The 23,163-nt window shown below is 40.5% G+C and overlaps 1 protein-coding gene across 1 annotated transcript in view; it reads left to right on the top strand.

Annotated features, from left to right (window-relative positions):
* Positions 1-23,163, top strand: part of Usp54 (ubiquitin specific peptidase 54) — a 150,318-nt gene that overhangs the window by 68,618 nt on the left and 58,537 nt on the right. Inside the window, exons 4-8 of the mRNA XM_013025597.1 lie at positions 15,749-15,883; positions 17,602-17,715; positions 17,854-17,936; positions 18,864-18,969; positions 19,075-19,225. Of these exons, the coding sequence (XP_012881051.1) occupies positions 15,749-15,883; positions 17,602-17,715; positions 17,854-17,936; positions 18,864-18,969; positions 19,075-19,225 (589 nt within the window). The remainder of the gene's footprint in view (positions 1-15,748; positions 15,884-17,601; positions 17,716-17,853; positions 17,937-18,863; positions 18,970-19,074; positions 19,226-23,163) is intronic.

Raw genomic sequence — 23,163 nt, 5'->3', positions numbered from 1 at the left:
TTTATTTTTTTATTGTGAAAATACTGTACAGAGGTTACAATTACATGGGCAAGATAATGAGTACATTTCTTATCAAGCATTGCCGATTTTTTTTTAAACAGGAAAGTCTAATTTTCCTTACTTTGAAGTACTTTATGAGAACTTGCCAATTCTGTCAACTCAGATTTCATTATATTGGAGCAAAAATTTTCACTTTTGAATTTACCCTTAACAAGTAAACCAAACTATACCAAAACACTAACATGTTTCTAGATGAATAGGCTGGTAGACTTTCCTACATCCAATTTTAATAAGAAGAATGTCCTTTTGTGTCTTGCTGAAAGATACATATAAACCACCTGATTTTCCAGGTAGGTACCTTGCATTAGTTCCTAAAATTTGCTTACCATTAACCTTATGGAAGTATCTTTTGGTTCACATCTGTATTGTTTTTGTTTTCTTATTTTCTGAACATTTGTCAGTATTTCTATCCTTGTGCTTTACATAGGTGCAATAGTATATGTTGTATTAAATACTTAGAATTGCTTTATTTGATTTGTACATAGTATTTGTAATCATTTCTTTGGGTTCTGAAAAATGTAAAAATTTTTATTTTGTTTTTACCAGTCCTGGGGCTTGAACTCTGGGCCTGGGTGCTGTCCCTCAGCATTTTAGCTCAAGGCTAGTGCTCTACCACTTGAGCCACAGTGCCACTTCCTGTTTTTCTTGTGGTTAATTGGAGATAAGAATCTCACAATATTCCTTCCTGTACTGGCTTTGAACCACAATCCTCAGATCTCAGCCTCCTGAGTAGTTGGTTTTTTCTGTTTATGTGGTTTTAAAGGATCAAACCCAGGGCTTCATGTATGCTAGGCAAGGACTCTACCACTAATCCACATTCCCAGCCCAATATAATGTTTTTTCTATGATACTTGATATTAAGTTTATATAGTAATTTCACCCTCCAAATCATTCATGAAAGTTACAAATGACTTTTGTTTAAAAGAATTTGTAGCTGAGGGACAGTGGCTCATGCCTGTAATACTAGCTACTCAGAAAGCTGAGATCGGAGGATCTTGGTTCAAATCCAGCTTGGGCAGGAAGGTCCATGAGACTCTTATCTCCAGTTAACCACCAGAAAACTGGAAGTGGTGCTGTGGCTAAAATGGTAGAGCACTGGCCTTGAGCTGAAGAGCTCAGGACGGGCCCTAGGCCCAGAGTTCAAGCCCCACCAATGACCAAATTAAAAAAAAAAAAAGAATTTGTAGTGTCTTACTCTGAACTGGATAACTACCAACTCTGTTTTAGCAAATAAAAGTTTATGTACTAGTTACTCAGTTCTCTCAATATCTCCAAATTATTTTAATCTAATATCAATAAAAGGTTTTTCCTGACTTAAATTGTCATTGCTGGAGCCCAGAGCCCTTATTTATTATTTATATTTGATCTGCTCTTATATCCCCAGTCCCCATGGTATGCTTTACTTGGTGTTGGCTTATTTATTTATCTTTGTTCAAGGGAGGAAATCCATCCTCTGTACTTAGTATGCTACAAAGATTTTGTTCCCCTTCCAGGGATTGTACTAGAGACTTTACAGTGCCAGGATGTAGGACAGAGTGTTTTTTGTTATAGGCAATGAAGAATGCTGCATTGATGATCAAATTTAACAAATTTCAACTAGTGTTTTTCCTTTTAAAAATGTTAGTGTGAGATGCAGAAGCTGCGATATGGAATCCATAGGGACTTGGCTGGTGGGGAAGAAAATAGGTTTTGTACATAAGATGTCCTGAAATGTCCATATCTACAGAGCAGTTAGATTGTTCTGATGGGACAGGAAGGTGTGGGTTCTGTTGATAGTCCACTTGTTAACTGGGGGAAATTTGAGAATGCAGCGTACAAATCACTTAATATTTTCTGAGCTGTACTATGTAGTTGTTTCTTTTTAGCTAATGAAGCATAAACACATGAAATAAGATGGTATAAGAAATTATTCATTGTTCATTATTATTCTAGTCTTATTTATTAGATCAAAGAAATGGACTTCATTACTAGTGTTAGTGAAGAGTAAACTCATTATCCTGGTCTACTATTCAAGTAAGATATTGGATTTCTAGTATTTTCCTCATAAGTTTTAGCTAGTATTAAACAGTTCACACATAAGAAAGTATATCTTTATGTCTCATCCAAATATTATATTCCTGCATCTTGAATAGGAGCATATTTGTGTGGTTCCTTGATTAATCCCCTGTAGTCCTTTTCTTTCTTTTCTTTTTTTGGTGTTTTGTGTGTGTGTACTATTACTGGCACTTGAACTCAGGGCCTTGTGCACTCACTTGGCTTTCTTGCTCAGGTTGGGGCTCTACCATTTGAGCTACACTCAGGTGTTGTGCTGGTTAATAGGAGATGGAGTCTTATAGACTTTTCTTTTTAGGCTGGCTTCAAGCCTCAGTCCTTACATCTTAGCCTCCTGAGAAGCAAGGTTTACAGGTGAGAGACTTAGACACCAAGCCTTCTTTAGTCTTAAAGTCCTCCTAGACTGGCTAGTCTAACTATTCTCAACTAATTTAACCATTGAAACAATTTGACTAATATAAAACTGAATCCTTCAACTTTTTAAAAAATTGATGTTCAGAATTGTAGGTGATATTTAACTAGAAGGGTATGGACTACAAAGAAAAATACATGTCATTTCATTATTCATTGTTTTCCAGACTGTATGACAGATTACACAATCTCAAAATCTTTGTAGGTATCTAAAAGAGTCCCTTCTCTTAAGTAAATAAAGTATTGAGTTCAAAGATTTGATTTAGCCAGGTGCCAGTGGCTCACACCTATAGTCCTAGCTACCCAGGAGACTGATATCTGAGGATCATGGTTCAAAGCCAGTTCAGGTAGGAAAGTCAGTGAGACTCTTATCTCCAATAAACAACCAGAAAACTGGAAGTGGCGCTGTGGCTCAAGCGGTACTGACAGCGCCCAGGCTCAGAATTCAAGCTCCACGACTGACCAAAAAAAAAAAAAAAAAAAAAAGATTTGATTTGAAAACTCAAATCTATGGGGTTCTCCTTATTTTTTTTTATTGTGGCAGAACTAATGAATTGATTTATATTATGTAAAATCTCAACACTAGCTTGTTATTTCCTACTACAAGTTGAGCTATCTTATGGTGAATTTGCCCATTTTTGTCTCTGTGTTTTGTCTCTGTTATAGTAACATCTTATGTTTCTTTCCTTTTTTTTTTTTTGGTCGTGGGGCTTGAACTCTGGGCCTGAAAGCAGTCCCTCAGCTCTTCAGCTCAAGGCAAGCACTCTATCACTTGAGCCACTGCACACCACTTCCAGTTTTCTGAGTGGTTTATTGGAGATAAGAGTCTCACAGCCTTTCCAGCCCAGGCTGGCTTTGAACTGCAATCCTTAAATCTCAGCCTCCTGAGTAGCTAGGACTATAGGCATGAGCCACTGGCACCCGCCACATCTTAGTGTTTCTGTCTCTCTTTGTATGTAGGTGTTCATTTTGTATCAGCAGCAGGAATGAATATGATAGGTGGCTTTTTCTCTTTTCTTTTCGGGTCCGGTAGTGGGGCCTGAACTCTGGGCCTGGGCACTGTCCCTCATCTCTTCAGCTCAAGGCTAGCGCTCTCCCACTTGAGCCACAGCACCACTTCTGGCTTTTTTTTTTTTTGCTTATGTGGTAGTGGGGAATCGAACCCAGGGCCTCACGCATACAAGGCAAGCGCTCTATCACTGAGCCATCTTCCCAGCCCTGGATGAAGAATTTCTATTAGCATGATGGCTCATGCCTGTAATACCAGCTACTCAGAAAGCAGAGAGGTGGAAATTATGTTTTAGGATATTCTGGGCAAAAATTTGAGATTTTTTTTCCTCCCCTACTCAACCAGTAAGTCATGTGTATTGGTATAAGCCTGATATCCTAGCTAGTTGAAGGGCTTAGGCAGGAGGATCATGGTCTAAGGCCTACTTAAGAAAAATTTCAAGACCCTGCTTGAAAAATAACTAATGTGGAAAAGCATTGGGTATGTAGCTCAAGTAGATAGAGTACCTGCTACCTGGTAAATGTAAACTTTTGAGTTCAAACCTCAGTACCACCTCTTCCTCCCAAAGCCCCCCAACCAAACCAAACCAAAAAACATTCCTAGTAAGCTGCTCTTTTTGGGATGTAATAATCTTTTTTCTTTCTTTTCTTTTCTTTTTTTTTATTTTCGGTCATGGGGCTTGAACTCTGGGCCTGGGCGATGTCCCTGTGCTCTTCAGCTCAAGGTTAGCACTCTATCACTTGAGCCACAGCACCACTTCCGGTTTTCTGGTGGTTAATTGGAGAAAAGAGTCTCACGGAGGGCTGGGAAGGTAGCTCAGTGGTAGAGTGCTTGCCTTGTATGCACGAGGCTCGGAGTTTGATTCCTCAGCACACATAATTAGAAAAAGCCAGAAGTGGCTCTATGGCTCAAGTGGTAGAGCACTAGCTTTGAGCTGAAAAGCTGAGGAATATCACACCCAAACTCAGAGTTCAAAAACCCATGACCAACCAAAAAAAAAAAAAAGAGTCTCACGGACTCTTCTGCCTGGGCTGGTTTTGAACTGCAATCCTCAGATTAGCCTCCTGAGAAGCCAGTATTACAGACGTGAGCCACTGGCCCCTAGCAGCGATGTAGTAATGGCTATGTTTTAAATAAATAGTTTTTTGTTTGGGGGGGGGGGCTCAGTCATGGGGCCTGAACTCTGGGCCTGGGCGCTGTCCCTCAGCTCTTCAGCTCAAGGCTAGCACTCTACCACTTGAGCCTCAGTGCCACTTCTGGCTTTTTTTTTTCTTTTCTGCTTATGTGGTGCTGAGGAATCAAACCCAGGGCCTCAAGCATGCAAGGCAAGCGCTCTACCACTGAACCACTTTGCCAGCCCCTAAATAGTTATTTTTTAGAAATACTTTCTGAAGGGCTGGGAAGGTAGCTCAGTGGTAGAGTGCTTGCCTTGCATGCATGAGGTCCTGGGTTCTATTCCTTAACACCACATAAACAGAAAAAGCTGGAAGTGACTCTGTAGCTCAAGGGCTAGAGCACTAGCCTTGAGCTAAAGAGCTGAGGGACAGCATCTAGGCCCAGAGTTCGAGCCCCATACTGACCAAAAAAAAAAAAAAGAAATGTATGGATGCAAAATATATGGCTTCCGGGTCTGGGAAGGTAGCTCAGTGGTAGAGCGCTTGCCTTGCATGCATGAGGCCCTGGGTTCGATTCCTCAGCACCATATAAGCCAAAAAGAAAAAAAGCCAGAAGTGGTGCTATGGCTCAAGTGGTAGAGCACTAGCCTTGAGCTGAAGAGCTGAGGGACAGCGCCCAGGCCCAGAGTTCAAGCACCATGACCACCCCCCCCCCCCCGCACGCGCGCAAAAAAAAAATGTATGGCTTCAAACAATCTGATAGGATTAATGAGTGTGGTGGTATAGATGAAATAAGACTAGCCATAATCTGATACTGGTTTAAGCTGGGTGAAGGCTGTATGAGAGGTTGCCACAGTCACTCAAGTGGTTGAGGGCTAGCCTTGAGCAAAAGAAGCTCAGGGACAGTGCCTAGGCCCTGAGTTCAAATCCCAGGTCTGACAGCCAAAAAAAAAAGTAGAGTTTGCCTTCCTATTCTGTTTGCTTTTTGTATATTTGAAATTTTCTACAATAAAATGTTAAAAATCCATTGTTATTTTGGGTGACAAAAGTGTAAACATTTGGGTATTCTTTATCCTTTTTAAAATTTTTTTTTTGTATGGTCCTAGGGTTTGAATTCAGGGCCTGGGCACTGTCCCTAAGCTTTTATAAGTGGAGCCACAGATCCACTTCCAGTTTTTTTTTTTGTGGTTAATTGGACACAATAGTCTCATGGACTTAACTGCCCAGGCTATCTTTGAATCATGATCTTTAGCTCTCAGCCTCCTGAGTAGCGAGGATTACAGGCATGAGCCATGGATGACTGGCTCTTTCCCCATTTTGAAACAGAATTTTCAACATGCTTTTGAACACACAAAACCAGTAAAAATTCTTTTTTTTTTCTTTCTAGCAGTCAACAATCATCAAAGACTAACTCCCTTATTGTATCTTTTTTTTTTTTTTTCTGTCAGTCATGGGGCCTGAACTCTGGGCCTGGGCGCTGTCCCTCAGCTCTTCAATTCAAGGCTAGCGCTCTACCACTTGAGCCATGGCATCACTTCTGGCTTTTTTTTTCTGCTTATGTGGTGCTGAGGAATTGAACCCAGGGCCTCATGCATGCAAGGCAAGCACTCTACCACTGAGGCACCTTCCCAGTCCCCCTTATTGTATCTTTAGTGGGTTTCGGCCACATTTCAATTCTTTAATTTCTAGAAGTTGTAGGAAAAAGAGTGATATTAACAGCTAAAATAAAGAGCAATTGAGAAGGATAGATTAAGAAGGGAAATCCCCAGAACTGAACTAATGACAGAAATAAGGTGTATTGGATCTGTCAGAGATTAGTTGGGCTGCTGATTGGGGCACTTTTTACAGACATTGGGCCCAAAAAGCATTGATATTACTAACAACATTTCTTCCTTTCTTTCCTCTCTCCCTTCCTTTGTTAGATTGCAAGATTTTGTCTTTTAAAAAATTATTAGCACTGGGCTGGGCCTAGACTCACACTTGTAATCCTAGCTACTCAGGAGGCTGAGATCTGTGGATCCTGGTTCAAAGCCAGCCCAGGCAGGAAAGTCCATAAGATTCTTATCTCCAATAAACCACCAGAAAACCAGAAGTGGTGCTGTGGCTCAAGTGGTAGAGCCCTCACCTTGAGCTGAAGAGCACAGGGAAAGCGCCCAGTCCCACAGTTCAAGCTCCATGACCGACCAAAAAAAAAAAAAATTAGCATAACATTATTAGCATAAATTATACAAAGGAGTTTCATTGTGATATTTGCAATATACATATAGTGCATTTTGATCAAATTTATCTGATCAGTATCATGCTTTCTTAACCCCACTCTCTACTCCTCTATTATTTTAAACAGTTTTTGTTGGGTTTCATTTCTTTCCTTTTTCTTTTTTTTCTTTTTTGCCAATCATGGGGCCTGAACTCTGGGCCTGGGAGCTGTCCCTCAGCTCTTCAGCTCAAGGCTAGTGCCCTACTGCTTGAGCCACAACACCACTTCCAGCTTTATGTGGTGCTGAGGAATCGAACCCAGGGCCTTATGCATGCAAGGCAAGCGCTCTACCACTGAGTCACATTCCCAGCCCCAGGTTTCATTGTTTTCAAACATGCATAAAAATGTACTTCTATAATATTTACTTCCATCAGTTTTCTTTCAGTCTCCTCCCCAAACAGGAGCCCTTTTATAATCATACATATTATTGTTTTTGTTTGCTTGTTTTGTTAGTCATGGGGCTTGAACTCAGGATCTGGGCACTGTCTCTGAGCATCTTTTGCTCAAGGCTAGTATTCTACCACTTGAGCCACAGTTCCATTACCAGCTTTATCCGTTTATGTGGTGCTAAGGAATTGAACCCAAGGCTTTATGCATGCTAGGCAAGCACTCTACCACTCAGCCACATTTTCAGCCCCATATTATTCTTTTTTTAGCTCTAATACCGCAAATGAGTAAAAACTTGAACTGAGGACCCCTCGTTTTTACTTGGCTTTTTTTACTCATGGCTGGCACCCTACCACTTGAGCTATACCTCCAATTCCAGCTTTTTGCAAGTTAAGTAGAAATAGGAGTCTCTCATATTTGTGTATCTGGGCTTACTTTGAAATGTGATCATCAGAGCTTAGCCTCCCTAGTAGCTAAGGTTATAGAGGAGAACCACCAGTACCTGGCGGTAATTGTCTTTCTGAGCTAGGCTTGTCTAACTAGCATCATGGTTTCCAAATCCATCCATTTTTTTCTGCAAATAACATGTCATTTTTGTTTTATGGCTCCATTATATATATGTACCAACCTTTCTTTATCCAGTCATTGCTTGCTGGGCACCTAAACTGGTTTCATACCTGGGCTATTGTAAATAGCATGCTATAAGTACAGTGTATATTTGTATGTTGATTCACATTTCTTTGAGTATATGCCAAGGAGTAGTATAGCAGGGTCACAGCCTGCCTTTTTGACACCCACCTTCTCCACTCATAACTTCTTTTAGATGTAAGGCTAAGGAATTCTGAGAAAAATAAACAGCTCTTCTTTGCTTGTGTTTTGGCAGGGGGTGGATGGGAACCTTAAGCAACAGCTGCATTTGTAGATGCCAAAACCCAAAGGATTTCTTTCTGTCTTTATGGCACATCTATCTTATTTACATGGTTTATGCTAATCCAAATAATTATGTGCTCGTGTGGATAGAATTGTTTGCTACTGGATCCAAGAGAGATGGGTGGGGAAGCACCTGCTTTTAGTCATTAAAGCCTTGTTGTTTTTGTACTATCTCCAAGAAAACAGTTAACAGACAAAAAGTAATTTGCTATTTCATGAGAATAAAAAGGGATACCTCTTTTGTTTCACCCTGTGACAGTAAGCAGGGAGAAACCTCAAAGATATTTATTGAAATTGAACCATCAGAGACCCCACAAGAAAAAGTGATAGCTGGGTTTTGGTTCTTCTTATTCTTTCTCTCCCTACCATAGAACTCAGCAATTGGATGAATACCAGTTTTTGTTCCTTATTGGTACTGCCACCTGTTTTTACTGCTGAACTAAATGTTCTTGGCTTTCTTTGGAGTGAACAGGATCTCCCTCTGGGAAAGGTGGGAGGAGGGTGAAAAATGGAACAGGAGGAGGCCCGTTCCAGCCCCTGTGCTCATGTGAGAGGGACACACAGGGGTTAGTGTGCTGTCCTAACAGAAGGGCTTTGTGCTACAGCTTCTTCCAGAGTTGCAGCTTCACAGATGCATGCTGGATGGGCTCATGCTGCTTCATCCCTAATACACTTGCTTCTTTCTAACAATAGCAGAGTAAGACTGACAAGAATAATTTTAAAAATAGAGGAGAGGCCATTTTAATGCACCCAGTATGTATTGTACCTATAATTAGTGAACATAAATAATAAAATAAGAAAAGAATATGACATGGAGATGTTGGCACCAATGAATACAAGAGCCAGAGCTGTTGTTTCCAATCCACTTGGGTACAGGCAGAGCTCTAACCTTAGACCTTCCTTTTCTCTGATGAAACCCTAATTATCTAGGCCATAAGAAACCTGCCTGTCTTGAGTGAGAGCAACAGAATAGAAAATTAAATAGTCCTTTCTACCCAGATCTCAGAGACTGAGGATTCAGTTCAAGATAAAAACATCAGGACTCTTCTTCAGCATAGAGCAGATAGACTTTTTAGTATCTTAAAATGACTCCTAAATTTGATGATGATGATGATGATGATACTTGATATTTAGGTGGCACTTATATTACTAGACATGTCTAAGATTATCCATTGATCTATCTTAAGAAAAAATATTTTCACATAGATGTATATATGCATATATGTATTACAGTTATGATAGTCTCTATAGGTTAACTTATACATCTTAGATTGATATATATGATATATATGTATAATTACACATATGTTCATTTAATCCTCACATAATTCTAAGAGGTAACTGTTATTTACTGTCTGAAAAGAGAAAACTGAAATATAGGGAAGTTAAATAACTTGCTCAAGGTCACATAGCTAGTATAAGGGTAGGGAATTTTAATCTATTTTTGCTCTAGAATTGACGCTCTTAACTAGTATATTATTCTGTTTCTGATTGGAGCCTTGTTATTTCTCAAGCAAGATCATCTGAACCACAGTGCATTAGAATAGTCTGACTTAATTGTTGAGGATATTTTGCTGAGAAAAATGAAAGGCCTGGAGTTTACAAATGTTTGATTTTTTTCTTTTTCTTTTTCTTTTTGGTCCATCATAGGGCTTGAACTCTGGGCCTGAGAACTAGCCCGGAGCACCAGCTTAAGGCTAGTGCTCTGCTACTTTGAACCACAGTGGCACTTCCAGTTTTCTGGTGGTTAATTAGAGATAAGAGTCTCACAGACTTTCCTGCCTGGGCTGGCTTTGAACCCTGAGCCTCCTGAGTAGCTAGGATTACAGGTGTGAGCCACCGGCACCCAGCCAAATGTTTGATTTTTATGGAGCTCTACTGGAAATAATTTTCTTTTGATTTGTTTTGGAGCCAGTTTTGGACTCCGTACAAAGGACAAAACCTCAGGGACTGGGAAGGTGGCTCAGTGGTAGAGTGCTTGCCTTGTATGCATGAGGCTGTCAGTTCAATTCCTCAGTACCACGTAAGCAGAAAAAGCCAGAAGTGGGGCTGAGACTCAAGTGGTAGAGCGCTAGTCTACAGTTGAAGAGCTGAGGGACAGAGTTCATGCCCCATGACTGGCAAAAAAAAAGGACTAAACCTCATTCATCCCTGGCTCTGGCGATAGGGTCTTTTTCAGCAGTCATATCTTACCAGTAACAATTAATACAAGTATCAGACTGGGAAGCAATATTGATCAATAGTTTTGCCAAACTGTGGTCATTTTTATAAAGCAAATATTATACAGTTTGTATAAGTACTCATTTCTTCTCCCACTTTCTTTTTCTTTGTTTTTCTTTATTTCTTAAAAGTTAAAAATCTGTAGGCTAGCATTCTACCACTTGAGATAACCAATTAAACAAGGGACTGACTTGATCTTAACTTTTGGTCTAGTTTAAAAGCTTTCTTTAAGCTTCTAACAATAAACTATAGAAGTCCCTGCCCTGACTTAGCTGACTTTTTGCCAGACTTATAACTAGATCTTAAGTTGTTCCAAAATAACTTGGAGTGATTGTGGTAGATTTCCTCCATAGCTTATTAAATAATACTGAATATATATTGGTACCACTGCCTTCTTCATTTCATATAGAATCATTTGTAAGGAAATAATAGTAAGTTACCCAAATCTGTTCTTAAGTTACTGTAGGAATGGATATTGAATGTGTATGGGGAGGAAAGATGCTCACTAGTATCTTGAGCAGAGGTTAGGAACAACCAGCTCTCAGGCCAAAGAAAGGTCTGCAAAATCATCTAGTCTTGCCTTATCAAGGCACTTGCAGGCAAGACTTGAAATTAATAAATCTAAGAGCAGCATGTTTATATTAAATTATTTGTAATTATGCCATAAATTTTCAGAGACAAGCAAGGAACATCCATTATCATGAAGGACAAATAGAAATGCATGGCAGGATAGTTACATGTCATTCTCTTTGGCTACCCATAGCCTTCTGCCTGTATTGTGATGACTCAGAATAGTCAGTGCCAGGAGGTCTGGGAGTATACATTTTGAAAGTGTCTATATACTGGGGCAAAACCTTGATGATAAAGCTGGTGATGATGAGACAAGATGTGATGAGACAATTCCTTGAGACATTGGCAATATTCTTTGCTGACACAGACAATAACTTCAACCTTTATCCACATATTTACAAAGAACAATCCTCACAAAAACTAAATCTCAGATGAAGATTAAGGAAATTACAGAACACAGAAAAGACATCATGAGGTGATAATATGAACATTGGATATGCTCCAAATCTAAGACGCAGGATTAGAACAGCAATAAAAGCACTGGCACACATATGCATGCACCCCACCCCTCAGTGGATAAGTTATTAAAAACTAAGTGGTGTCATATCCTATAAATGATGACTACAAAGCAAAGTTGATAGAGAATGTGGATCTTCCCAAGAGAAATGGACAAATGACTACTTTTTTGTTGTTGTTAAAGTCAGAGGCAAACCTGTATTCCTGGTTGGTGGCAATGTATTAGCAGTAGTGAAAAATCCAATCTGGAAAATCATTACATGATGAACTCAAAGATGGGAAGCTGAATGTGGGATTATGCAATCCAAGGCCAGTTCAGACATACAAGTTTACAAGATTTCATCTCAGCTGATGGCCAGGTGAAGGGGGTATGCATCTTTCATCCCCAACAACACAGGGAAGCACAAGGAGGAAGAACAACACCCAAGCTGACCCAGGCATAAGTTAGCTTCTACCTAAAAAATGATCCTTTTATGTTATAGAGGTCTATATGCTTGGCTCCATTGGTAGAGTGACTTCCTAGCAAGCTCAAGGCCAGAAAAAAAATATGATGTTACATACATACATACATACATACATACATGTAACATCATACTCAAGGTAGTCCAGAAAACAACCATACTGTGTGGGTTCATGTTTTACCAAAAAAACTTAGTTATTGAAATTAACAAGGATGTGCTTAATTTGTTTTGTTAGCCTATCATAAAAGGTTTTACTCTTTTTGGTCTCTGTTTTTCAAGTTTTCCTTTGTGTGATTAATCTTTGATGTACTTCAAGGCTTCTTTTGTAAAGCTGGTTTCCTGTAAGTGATGGTTCATGACAGTATAAACACAAGTGATTACTGCTCAAGGTTTTGAGCAGGAGGCATTTTCCACCTATGAGGGAATTATCAATGCTATCTTATGTTCTACTGACTATCTTTCCTTCAACCTCCAGACACAGCCCATCTGTTCTCTCCCAGATCTCACTTGTTGGGGAACAGCTCATCATCTTTTTGGAAACAGCTCTTTTTTGAGGGTGGAGTCGTGTGGGGAGAGAGGGTTTTGCTTTGCAGTCCAGACTGGCCTTGGACTTGAAATCTTCCTGCCTCAACCTCAACTGCTGGGATTATAGACATGCACCATTGCACCCAATTTCTTTTTTTGGGGGGTCCGGTCATGGGGCCTGAACTCTGGGCCTGGGTGCTGTCCCTCAGCTCTTCAGCTCAAGGCTAGCGCTCTACCACTTGAGCTACAGCGCCACTTCTGGCTTTTTTCTTACGTGGTGCTGAGGAATCGAACCCAGGGCCTCAGGCATGCAAGGCAAGCGCTCTACCACTGAGCCACCTTCCCAGTCCCATGAGAATCTTTTTTTTCTGATAAGTTCCTGCTTTGGCCAGGTGGCTTGGCCTTGGTGAATTATACTTTAGGCACATCTTTTTCCTGCTGCATACTTTTTTTTTTGCCAGTCTTGGAGCTTGAACTCTGGGCTAGGGACATTGTCCCCAAGTTCCTTTTTGCTCAAGGCCAGCACTCTACCACTTGAGCCACAGTGCCACTTCTGGGTTTTCTGGTGGTTAATTGGAGATAAGAATCTCATGGTGGGGGCTGGGAAGGTGGCTCAGTGGTAGAGCGCTTGCCTTGCATGCCTGAGGCCCTGGGTTCGATTCCTCAGCACCACATAAGCAAAAAGAAAAAAGCCGGAAGTGGTGCTGTAGCTTAAGTGGTAGAGCACTAGCCTTGAGCTGAAGAGCTGAGGGATAGTTCCCAGGCCCAGAGTTCAGGCCTCACGACTGGACCCCCCCCAAAAAAAAAAGTCTCATGGCGGGGGGGGGGGGGAGGGGGGGGTGGGGAGGGGGGGGGGAGGAGGCGCTGAGAATATGGCTTGGTGGGATAGTGCTTGTCTAGCATGCATAAAGCCCTGAGTTTGATTCCTCAGAACCACATAAATAGAAAAAGCCAGAAATGGTGCTGTGGCTCAGCTCAGGGACAGTGCCAAAGCCCTAAGTTCAAGCCCCAGGACTGGCAAAAAAAAAGAGTCGCATGGATGTTCCTGCCCAGGTTGGCTTTGAACTGTGATCCTCAGATCTCAGCCTCCTAACTAAGGTTACAGGCATGAACCACCAGCGCCTAGCTAAATTTTATGATTTTATTCTTACACTGTAAAGAATGAAATCAGATAATACTTAAAATATATAGAATGACAGCAGTATGTGCCATAGAGAAAAATAAAGGTGAGGTTTAGAGATAGGGAGGGTAGAGCTTGCAATTTTAAGTAAATAGATTAAGAAACACTTTTTTGAGATTATTTTTGTATAAATGCCTACAGTATATTAGTGACTGAGCCACACAGATACCTAGAAAAAGAGTGATCCAGACAGAGAAATCCATGTGCAAGTTCTCTGAGAGTCTAGATCATGCATGTTGGGTGTGGGGCCTAGCAAGAGGCCAGTATGGCAGGTATGGTAAATCAGGAATAGTCTAGTAGGCAGATGTAGACATCTTAGCTCTTTTTTTTTTTTTTTTGCCAGACTTGGGGCTTGAACTCAGGGCCTGGCGACTGTTCCTGAGCTGCTTTTGCTCAAGGCTAGAATTCTACCACTTGAGCTACGGCATCCTTTCCATCTTTTTCTGTTTATGTGGTACTGAGGAATTGAACCCTGGGCTTTATGCATGCTAGGCAAGCACTTTACAACTAAGCCACATTCCCAGCCCAGCTCTGAGTGTGTGTGTGTGTGTGTGTGTGTGTGTGCGAGCGAGCACGCGCGCGCTTGCACTTGTGTTTATGCCAGGGCTTGAACTCGGGGCAGTCTCAATGCTCTCACTTGGCATTTTCACACAAGGCTGGCACTTTACCATTTGAGCCACACCTCTACTTCTGGCTTTGCTAGTTAATTAGGAATATGAGTCTCACAGACTTTGCTGCCTGAGCTAGCTTTCAGGCAGGATCCTCATATCTCAGCTGGCTGATTACAAGCATTACAGGTAGCTAGGATTACAGGCATGAGCCACTAGCATGTGGCTCATTCTTAACTCTTATAGTACTTTTTACTGATATATGAATTTTGTCATTTTGCTAACACTGGTATGCTTTGTGTATCCTTCATTCTACTAGAATTACTTATTCTAGTCATCTTAATTTTGTAACAAATGTAACTTTTACTTCTGAGTATTTTGGTCCACATTCTGCTTTGAGGCTACGTATTCTGTTTTCATCATTTTTCCTTGCTGGCCCAATATCATGGTTGTTCACCTTATAAATGTCCTTTCTTCATCATCTGTCTTAATCGATTATCTGTAAGACCCCAGTTAATCAGTCATACCCACCATTGCCTTTTTTCTTTTTTGGTCCTTCAAGTTTTCCCAATAAGCAAAATTTAGTAGGAGTTTTAACTACTGTGGAGAGACTACCAGGTTCTGCTGCAGATTGAGTAGCCTTTTTTTTTTTTGGGTCCGGTCATGGGACCTGAACTCTGGGCCTGGGCACTGTCCCTCAGCTCTTCAGCTCAAGGCTAGCACTCTACCACTTGAGCCACAGCGCCACTTCAGGCTTTTTTCTTATGTGGTGCTGAGGAATCAAACCCAGGGCCTCGAGCATGCAAGGCAAGTGCTCTACCACTGAGCCACCTTCCCAGCCCCAGCCTTTTTTTTTTTTAAACAACAACAAAAATAACGGAAACATGGTCTGTACTATTTGTATAGGTTGATCTTTAATACTGCATAACTCAGACTGGTTCTGAACTTTCAAACCTCCTTCCTCACTCCCTCTTGACAAGTAGCATTATGCCTAGATTATTATATTCTTATTTATACTCTGAAATTTTTCTGTTACCTAAAAATTTTTTTAAAGAGGGCCAATTTTTGTAAGCTGATCCTTCCCAGAATAATTTGCCAATCCATTTACATGTAACTTCTTTTGACCTAAATATCTATTTTTTTCTCTGACTTAAATGAAATAAAGTAACTGCATTAGATTCATTAATGACAGTGGGCCCTAGTGTGTTCTTGACAGCATCATACTTAGATGCAGGATCTATTGCAGAGCATGTCCTTCATTCTGGCTTTTATTTCTTTATTTTAAAATTACTAAGTGTGTGCATTTTAACCATGAGAAATAAATTTACTTCCATAGCTATCAACATAGAAATGCAAACATGGCAGACTGGGATGTGTAGAAGTTTAATAACAGCATTGTGCTTTTTTTTTTCTTTTCTTTTTCTCTTGTCTAACCTCTTCCCTACAGGGAATCTTTAACCAGTTTCAGTGTAGTAGTGAAAAAGTGCTTCCATCTGACACTCTCCGCAGTGCTCTGGCAAAGACTTTCCAGGATGAACAGCGTTTCCAGCTGGGAATTATGGATGATGCTGCAGAATGCTTTGTAAGTTCTGGCCTTTGGTCTTCTTTGATATGAGTTGGGACTTTTTGATTTTCTCTGTCAGACACTGACTACTTTATATGGAGTTTATTGTGCCTGATCTCCATAGTTAAAAGTAGGAGTTTTTCCAGTTTCTTAGAGCTCTAGAGTATTCCTACTTTTACAGTGTATTATCTAGTGGGTTTATTGTTTTTCCATCTGATTTTGGGTAGTTTGGTGCTTATAATTTCATAAAACTGTGGTCCTTGCCTTCAAGGAGCCAAATCTTTATTAAAATACCAATTGCTAGACTCTACACTTAGAGCACAAGATTATCCATCTCTAGCAAGTACCTAGATAATACTAATACTAATGGTGCTAGTCTGGAGACCACACTTTTTGGACTTTTCCATTTCTAAGATATTAAACAGAGAATATGATGATGCTATTGATAGACAGTTAAGTCATACTCATGACTGTAATATCCTAACTTTTCTAACTTCCTATTCTGTTCATCAATGTTTAAAAGACTTTCTTTGCAACCATTACAAATACATGAGAGTGCCAAATGATTGTAGTCCTAGCTACTCAGGAGGCTAAGATCTAAGGATTGTGGGTTGAAGCCAGCATGGGCAGGAAAGTCCATGAGATTCATTTTTTTTTTTTTTTGGGTCCGGTCGTGGGGCTAGAACTCTGGGCCTGGGCGCTGTCCCTCAGCTCTTCAACTCAAGGCTAGTGCTCACCACTTGAGCCACAGCGCCACTTCTGGCTTTTTTCTTTTTGCTTATGTGGTACTGAGGAATCGAACTCAGGGCCTCATCTCCAATTAGCTAGTAAAATGCCAGATTGGCGATGTGGCTCAAGTGGTAGAGTGCCAGTTGTTAGCGAGAAAGCCAAGTGAGAGTGCAAAGCCCTATGTACTGTATAATCCCATGTATAGAATGCTCTTTTTTTTTTTTAAAGCCAGTCCTGAGGCTTGAACTCAGGGTCTGGGTACCGTCCCTAAGTTTCTTTTGCTCAAGGCTGGCATGCACTCCACCACTTGATCCACAGTGCACTTCCAGCTTTTTCTTTTTATGTGGTACGTGGAATCGAACCCAGGAATTCATGGATGCTAGGCAAGCACTCTACTACTCAGCCATATTCCCAGCCTTAGAATGTTCTTGAAATAGCAAAACTGATAAGAGAGAAGGTTAGTGGTTGCTATGTTTAAGAAATGTGATTGGTCTGATGGAGTTCTATGGTGAAGGAACTCTACTGCATCTTGATTGTTACATGACTACACACATGATAAAATTGCAGAGCCACACCCCCACATACAAGTTCAAATAAAATTGGTAGATTATCCTAATGTCCATTTCCTGGTTTTGATATTGTTTATTTATTTATTTTTAATTTTGGTTTTTGTCGGTTGTGGGACTTGAACTCTGGGCCTGGGCACTGTCTCTGAGCTCTTCAGCTCAAGGCTAGCACTCTACCACTTGAGCCACAGCATCACTTCCAGCTTTTTTGTTTATGTTATGTTGATGAATCAAATCCAGGGCCCTCATGCATGCGAGGCAAGCACTCTACCACTGAATCACCTTCCCATCCCCTTTATTTTTATTTTTTATATTTTTTACAAAAGTTTAGAGTTATTCTGTTCCAGAAGGACTGCTATTTCTTTGAGTGAAGTGCTTATCAGTTTGTCCATTTTTCTGTTAAGTGTTATTGGTGCTCTGCTTTTGTTTTTTTCCTGTCAGGAAAACCTCCTGATGAGAATTCATTTCCACATTGCTGATGAAACCAAAGAGGACATATGTACTGCCCAACACTGCATTTCTCACCAGAAATTTGCAATGACATTATTTGAACAGGTGAACCTTATCTTTATCCCTATCTCTTCTTAGACTTGTTCTTTAGGAGCACTTTATCTTGAGATGTGGGATGTAAAGTGGCTTCCAAAATAGTTCGTAACTGTGGTTGCTTATTGTTTCTTTTTCTTCTTGGCCCAGTGTGTATGTACAAGCTGTGGTGCCACTTCTGATCCACTGCCTTTCATCCAGATGGTGCATTACATCTCTACTACTTCTCTTTGGTGAGTCTCACTTGTACCATTAGGTATTCCTCCAGTTGATTGGATTTTACCATATAGTACATCCTTTTTGCCATGTTTGTGCTTTTTACAGGATCTTAGAACAATAATTTAAAAATAACCATTGTTTTCCTTTTTTTCCTCTCTTATCCCTCCCCTTTTCTTAGGCTTAGTTCTGGCCAGCAAAGTGGGAGGAGAAATGGGGATTCTATGAGCTTTGGATTTTGGGACAGGTAGAGGCACTCATTGTGTTTGTGGCTGGTCAGGACAAGAGGTGGTACAGTGGTCCAAGGAAGAAAATCAAATGTGAGAAGTTTGCATAAATTAATTTTCCTTTTTGGAAGTACTGGGTATGAACTCAGGGCTTCATGCGTACTGGGAAGACATTCTATACTTGGCCTATTCCAGCCTGTTTTTTGTGCTGGTACTGAGGCTTGAACTTAGGGCCTCTTGCTCTCACTTGACTTTGAGCTCTACCACTTGAGCCACATCTACAGTTTTAATTGGGAGTTAAAGAGTTTTTCAAATTTGTCTGTCCAGGCTTTAAACTGTGATCCTTAGATCTCAGCTTTCTAAGTAGATAAGGTTATAAGGATGAGCCACTGGCACCTGACTACCTCCAGCCATTTTTGCTATGGTTATTTTTCAGATAGGGTCTCTATTTTTGTTCTGGATGGCTGAGAACCACATCCAGCCTTAGTCTTCCTCATATATAGGTTGGCAGGTGCCCACCCACTTAACCAACTATTGGTAGAGATGGGATCTCTTGAACTTTTTACCCCTGCTAGCTTTGAATTTCAGTCCTCCTAAGTAGAAGGGATTATAGGTATTAAGCAGGTGATTACTGGCACCTGGCATAAATAATTTCTTTGGTTTAGCTATAATTCAGTACAACTCCCACCATCATCCCCCTCTTTCCCTGTTTTGAAGCAATCAGGCTATTTGTATGCTGGAAAGACGAGAAAAACCTTCACCAAGCATGTTTGGTGAGCTACTTCAGAATGCCAGCACCATGGGGGACCTGCGGAACTGTCCGGTGAGTTAATTAACTGGAGGTAAGGGAGAGGAAAACCTTGGCTTAGGAAAACTGAGGCAGAAGCATTGGGAAACATACTGAACTAGCATTATGTATGTATTTCAGAGTAACTGTGGAGAGAGGATCCGGATTCGTCGTGTGTTGATGAATGCTCCACAGATTATCACAATTGGGCTGGTCTGGGACTCAGACCATTCAGACTTGGCAGAGGATGTCATCCACAGTTTGGGCACCTGCCTCAAGTTGGGTGATGTGCGTATTAGTTATCTTTGTCTCTGACTTCTGAGTTCTTGTGTCTTAGAATTCTTTAAGTATTAAATGAAGAGGTATGTCCTGGACAACAAATATGGCATTTTGGACATATATGCCTTTATGTTCATGTGTATGTATGCACATGTTCACATCTATCTTTTGTAAGGTAGCTGAGACTTTTTGAATGGTAAGATTTAGAAATGGAATGAAAGAGAGGTTAAGGGGCTGGGAAGGTGGCTCAGTGATAGAGTGCTTGCCTTGCATGCCTGAGGCCCTGGGTTCGATTCCTCAGCACCACATAAGCAAAAAGAAAAAAGCTGGAAGTGGCGCTGTGGCTCAAGTGGTAGAGTGCTAGCCTTGAGCTGAAGAGCTGAGGGACAGCGTCCAGGCCCACAGTTCAGGCCCCACGACCGGACCCCCCAAAAAAAAACAAAAAAAAAAGAAAAGAAAGAGAGGTTAAGAAGATTACTAATGGTAAAAATTAATTTATATCTTCTAGTCATTGTGAGTTTATATCAGGATAGTGTAGGGAAGTATATTTAACTATGTGACGTAATAAGATTCAAGGACTAGGCAGTCCTGACTAGAGCTGCAATGAAAACTGAAGGAAGTAAAAGTTGATGATGAGAGCCATGTTGACAAAATAATGAAGCAATTTGGGAGCATTTAGTGGTTTCAGAGGTTTCCCTGCATTTATTTAGAGGAGTAGGGGGATGGATGTCAGACTGGATCTCCACCTTTCAGCTCTACTACTTAGTTGTAGGTATAGTCAGCATCTTCCTGTAGTTCATGAAGAGCCTGAAAGGCTGGATTTCTATTAATTTCTCTCTGGGATAGTTGTATGACTAAAGAGATTTTGTTACTGTTTTAAAGCCATTATGACATTATTCAGAATAAGTAAAGTATTTGGGGTCTTGTTTTAGGTCCCTTTCCCAAGAAATTGTATTGATATAGCCTATGTACAACAAGATCTCCTTATTTTTCCCTAAAATTTTATAGTTCACATATTCTGTAGTGTTCCAGCTTAATTTTAATTTTTTTCTCAATCAAATAAATTCCTTTTCTTCAAATATTTTTGTATACCTTTTAGCACACAGAGCAGTGCTCAGCAGTTGAAATGTTGACAGCTAGCATGGCTGTGCTATTTCTCCTAAGGGCTTTCTTACCCTTTATTTCAGTGTCAGTTGGGTATTTATACTGGTGGGGGGAACTAGATTATAACTAGATTTTGAAACTGTAAGTTTTTTCTTTGTTTTTTTGCTGGTTCTGGGGTTTGAACTCAGGGCCTGGCTACTGTCCCTGAGCTTTTGTGCTCAAGGCTAGCACTCTACCACTTGAGCCACAATTCTTTTTCCAGCTTCTTTGGTGCTTGAGTCTCACAGACTTTTCTATCTAGGCTGACTTTGAACCTTGATCCTTACATCTCAACCTCCTGAGTAGCTAGGATTATAGGTTTGAGCTACCAGCAGCCAGTAAAACTATATATTTTTTTTCTTTGTCGCTTGAGGAGCTTGAACTCAAGACATGGGCACTGTCCCTGAGCTCTCTTGCTCAAGGCTAGCACTCTACCACTTTAACCCACAGTTCCATTTCTGGTTTTTGAGAGGTTAATTGGAGATAAGCTTCTCATGGGACTTTTCGGCCCAGACTGGCAGTAGCTAGGAATACAGGCATGAGCCACCAGTGTCAGGTAACTATAATCTTAAAACAGAATTTCCTAGCTCCTCTTATACTGGGCCTGAGAAAGAAAAGTTTGAAAAATATAAAAAGTATTACTGGTCACTGTCTTGCTTTTTATACTTTTGCCTCTTTTTTGAAAATTTTAATTTTAATTTTAAATGTAAAACAAAATCCAGTTTGAACCACAAAATGCAGTTTGAACTCCTATTGGGATTATACCATTTTAAATATATTTTAAATTTATTATTCTATGCAGTAATAAAACAATTAAAAGTGGGGTGCCGATGGCTCATGCCTGTAATCTAGCTACTCAGGAGGCTGAGATCTGAGAATCGTGGTTCAAAGCCAGCCTGGGCAGGAAAGTCTGAGACCCTTATCTCCAATAAACCACTATAGAACTGGAAGTGTTGCTGTGGCTTAAAGTGGTAGAGCTCTCACCTTAAGCCGAAGATCTGAGGAACAGCATTCAGGCCCAGATTTCAAGCCTCATGACCAACAACAACAACAAAAATATTAAATTAAAAAATTAAAAGCATAGCACATGGAAAAGTTTCATTCCAGTGGTTTAATATATTTTCTTAGGAAAATATTCCCTCTCTCCCTTATGTCTTTCTTTTGTGACAACATTTAACAATTTTTTAAATTGTTATTATAAGGGTGATGTACAGAGGAGTTATAGTTACTTAAGTCAGGTAAAAAGTACATTTCTTTTTTTGGACAATGTCACCTCTTCCCTCTCTCACAGTTTTTCTCTCTCATCCTAACCCACAAGTTGTATAGTTTATTTTCAACATAGTTTGTGAGAATATTTTGTTAGTCAGATTAGGCATCAGAAATGAACCTAAAATGTGGGTGTTGGATGCACGTCTTGTAATCCTAGCACTCAGAAGGCTGAGGCCAAAAAAGAGGATTTTGAGTTTAAGAATGTCCTACTTTTTTGGGGGGGGCAGGATCGGTTGAGGGGCTTGAATTCAGGGCCTGGGCACTGTCCTGGAGCTTTTTACTCAAGGCTAATGCCCTACCACTTTGAGCCACAGTACCATTTCTGGTTTTCTGGTGGTTAATTGGAGATAAGAGTCTCACAGAGGGGCTGGGGGTTTAACCCAGCGGAAGGGCACCCGCCCGGTGGGTGCGCGTAAGGCCCTGGGTTAGGTCCTCAGCCCTGGGAAAAAGAAAAGAAAAGTCCCACAGACTTTCCTGCTGGGCGGCTTTGAACTGTGATCCTCAGACCTCAGTCTGCTGAAAAGCTAGGATTACAGGAGTGAGTAACCAGTGCCAGGTGACTGACCTAATTTAATTAAAGAATGTTCCCTAAAAGAAGGAACAGCCTATACTAAACAAAAGGAAAGAAATGTAAACATCACTTGATGTGGAAAAAATCATTTGTATTGTCAAAGCTTATAGAATTCACAAACGATATAGACCATGATAATGACAATGTACCTTGTGAATGTTAAAAATGTGTTTGTGACTTTAACTAAGTATCACTATTCCACAATACTGTGATATATGTGAAATTTGTGTAATCACCTAATCTCAATTTTTTAAAAAAAATGAGAGAAAGGATGAGTTAGGAGCAGTGGGTGACAATGTTGTCAGACATCTTGTATTCATATACTGTGTTCATATACTAACGCTCTACCACTGAGCCACCTTCCCAGCCCTAGAAAGGGAATTTTTTTGTTCAACTACTTAAAGATAAAAAAGAAAAAAGAATGTTCCCTAAAAAAAGAGATTTGGGGGCTGAGAAGGTGGCTCAGTGGTAGAGTGCTTGCCTTACATGCCCTGGGTTCAACTCCTCAGCATCACATAAGCAGAAAAAGCCAGAAGTGGCACTATGGTTCAAGTGGTAGAGTACTAGCCTTAAGCTGAAGAGCTGAGGGACAGCGCCCAGGCCCAGAGTTCAGGCCCTCACAACCGACCAAAGAAAAAAGAAAATGAGATTCATGAAGTCACATTCCACATTTATTTCAAACTGAACTTTTTACTTTTTCCCCTACTGAATAAATGTTTTATGGAAGCTGGATATGGTGATGCTGTTTGTAGCCCAGCTACTATGAAAGTAGGGATAGAAAGATCTCAAGTTGGAGTTCTGCTTGGGCAAAGTTAATAAGACTATCTCAGAAACAAAAAGTTAAAAACAAAAGGGCTAGCCAGGTGCTGGTAGCTCATGCCTGTGATCCTAGTGCCTCAGGAGGCTGAGATCTGAGAATTGTGGCTCAAAGCCAGCCTAGGCAGGAAAGTGAGACTCTTTTTTTTTTT

This window comes from Dipodomys ordii, unplaced genomic scaffold, assembly GCF_000151885.1.
Source record: "Dipodomys ordii isolate 6190 unplaced genomic scaffold, Dord_2.0 Scaffold86, whole genome shotgun sequence".
Lineage (NCBI taxonomy): Eukaryota > Metazoa > Chordata > Mammalia > Rodentia > Heteromyidae > Dipodomys > Dipodomys ordii.
The sequence above is the reverse complement of the archived record's forward strand: the minus strand, read 5'-3'. Positions and strand labels throughout refer to the sequence as shown.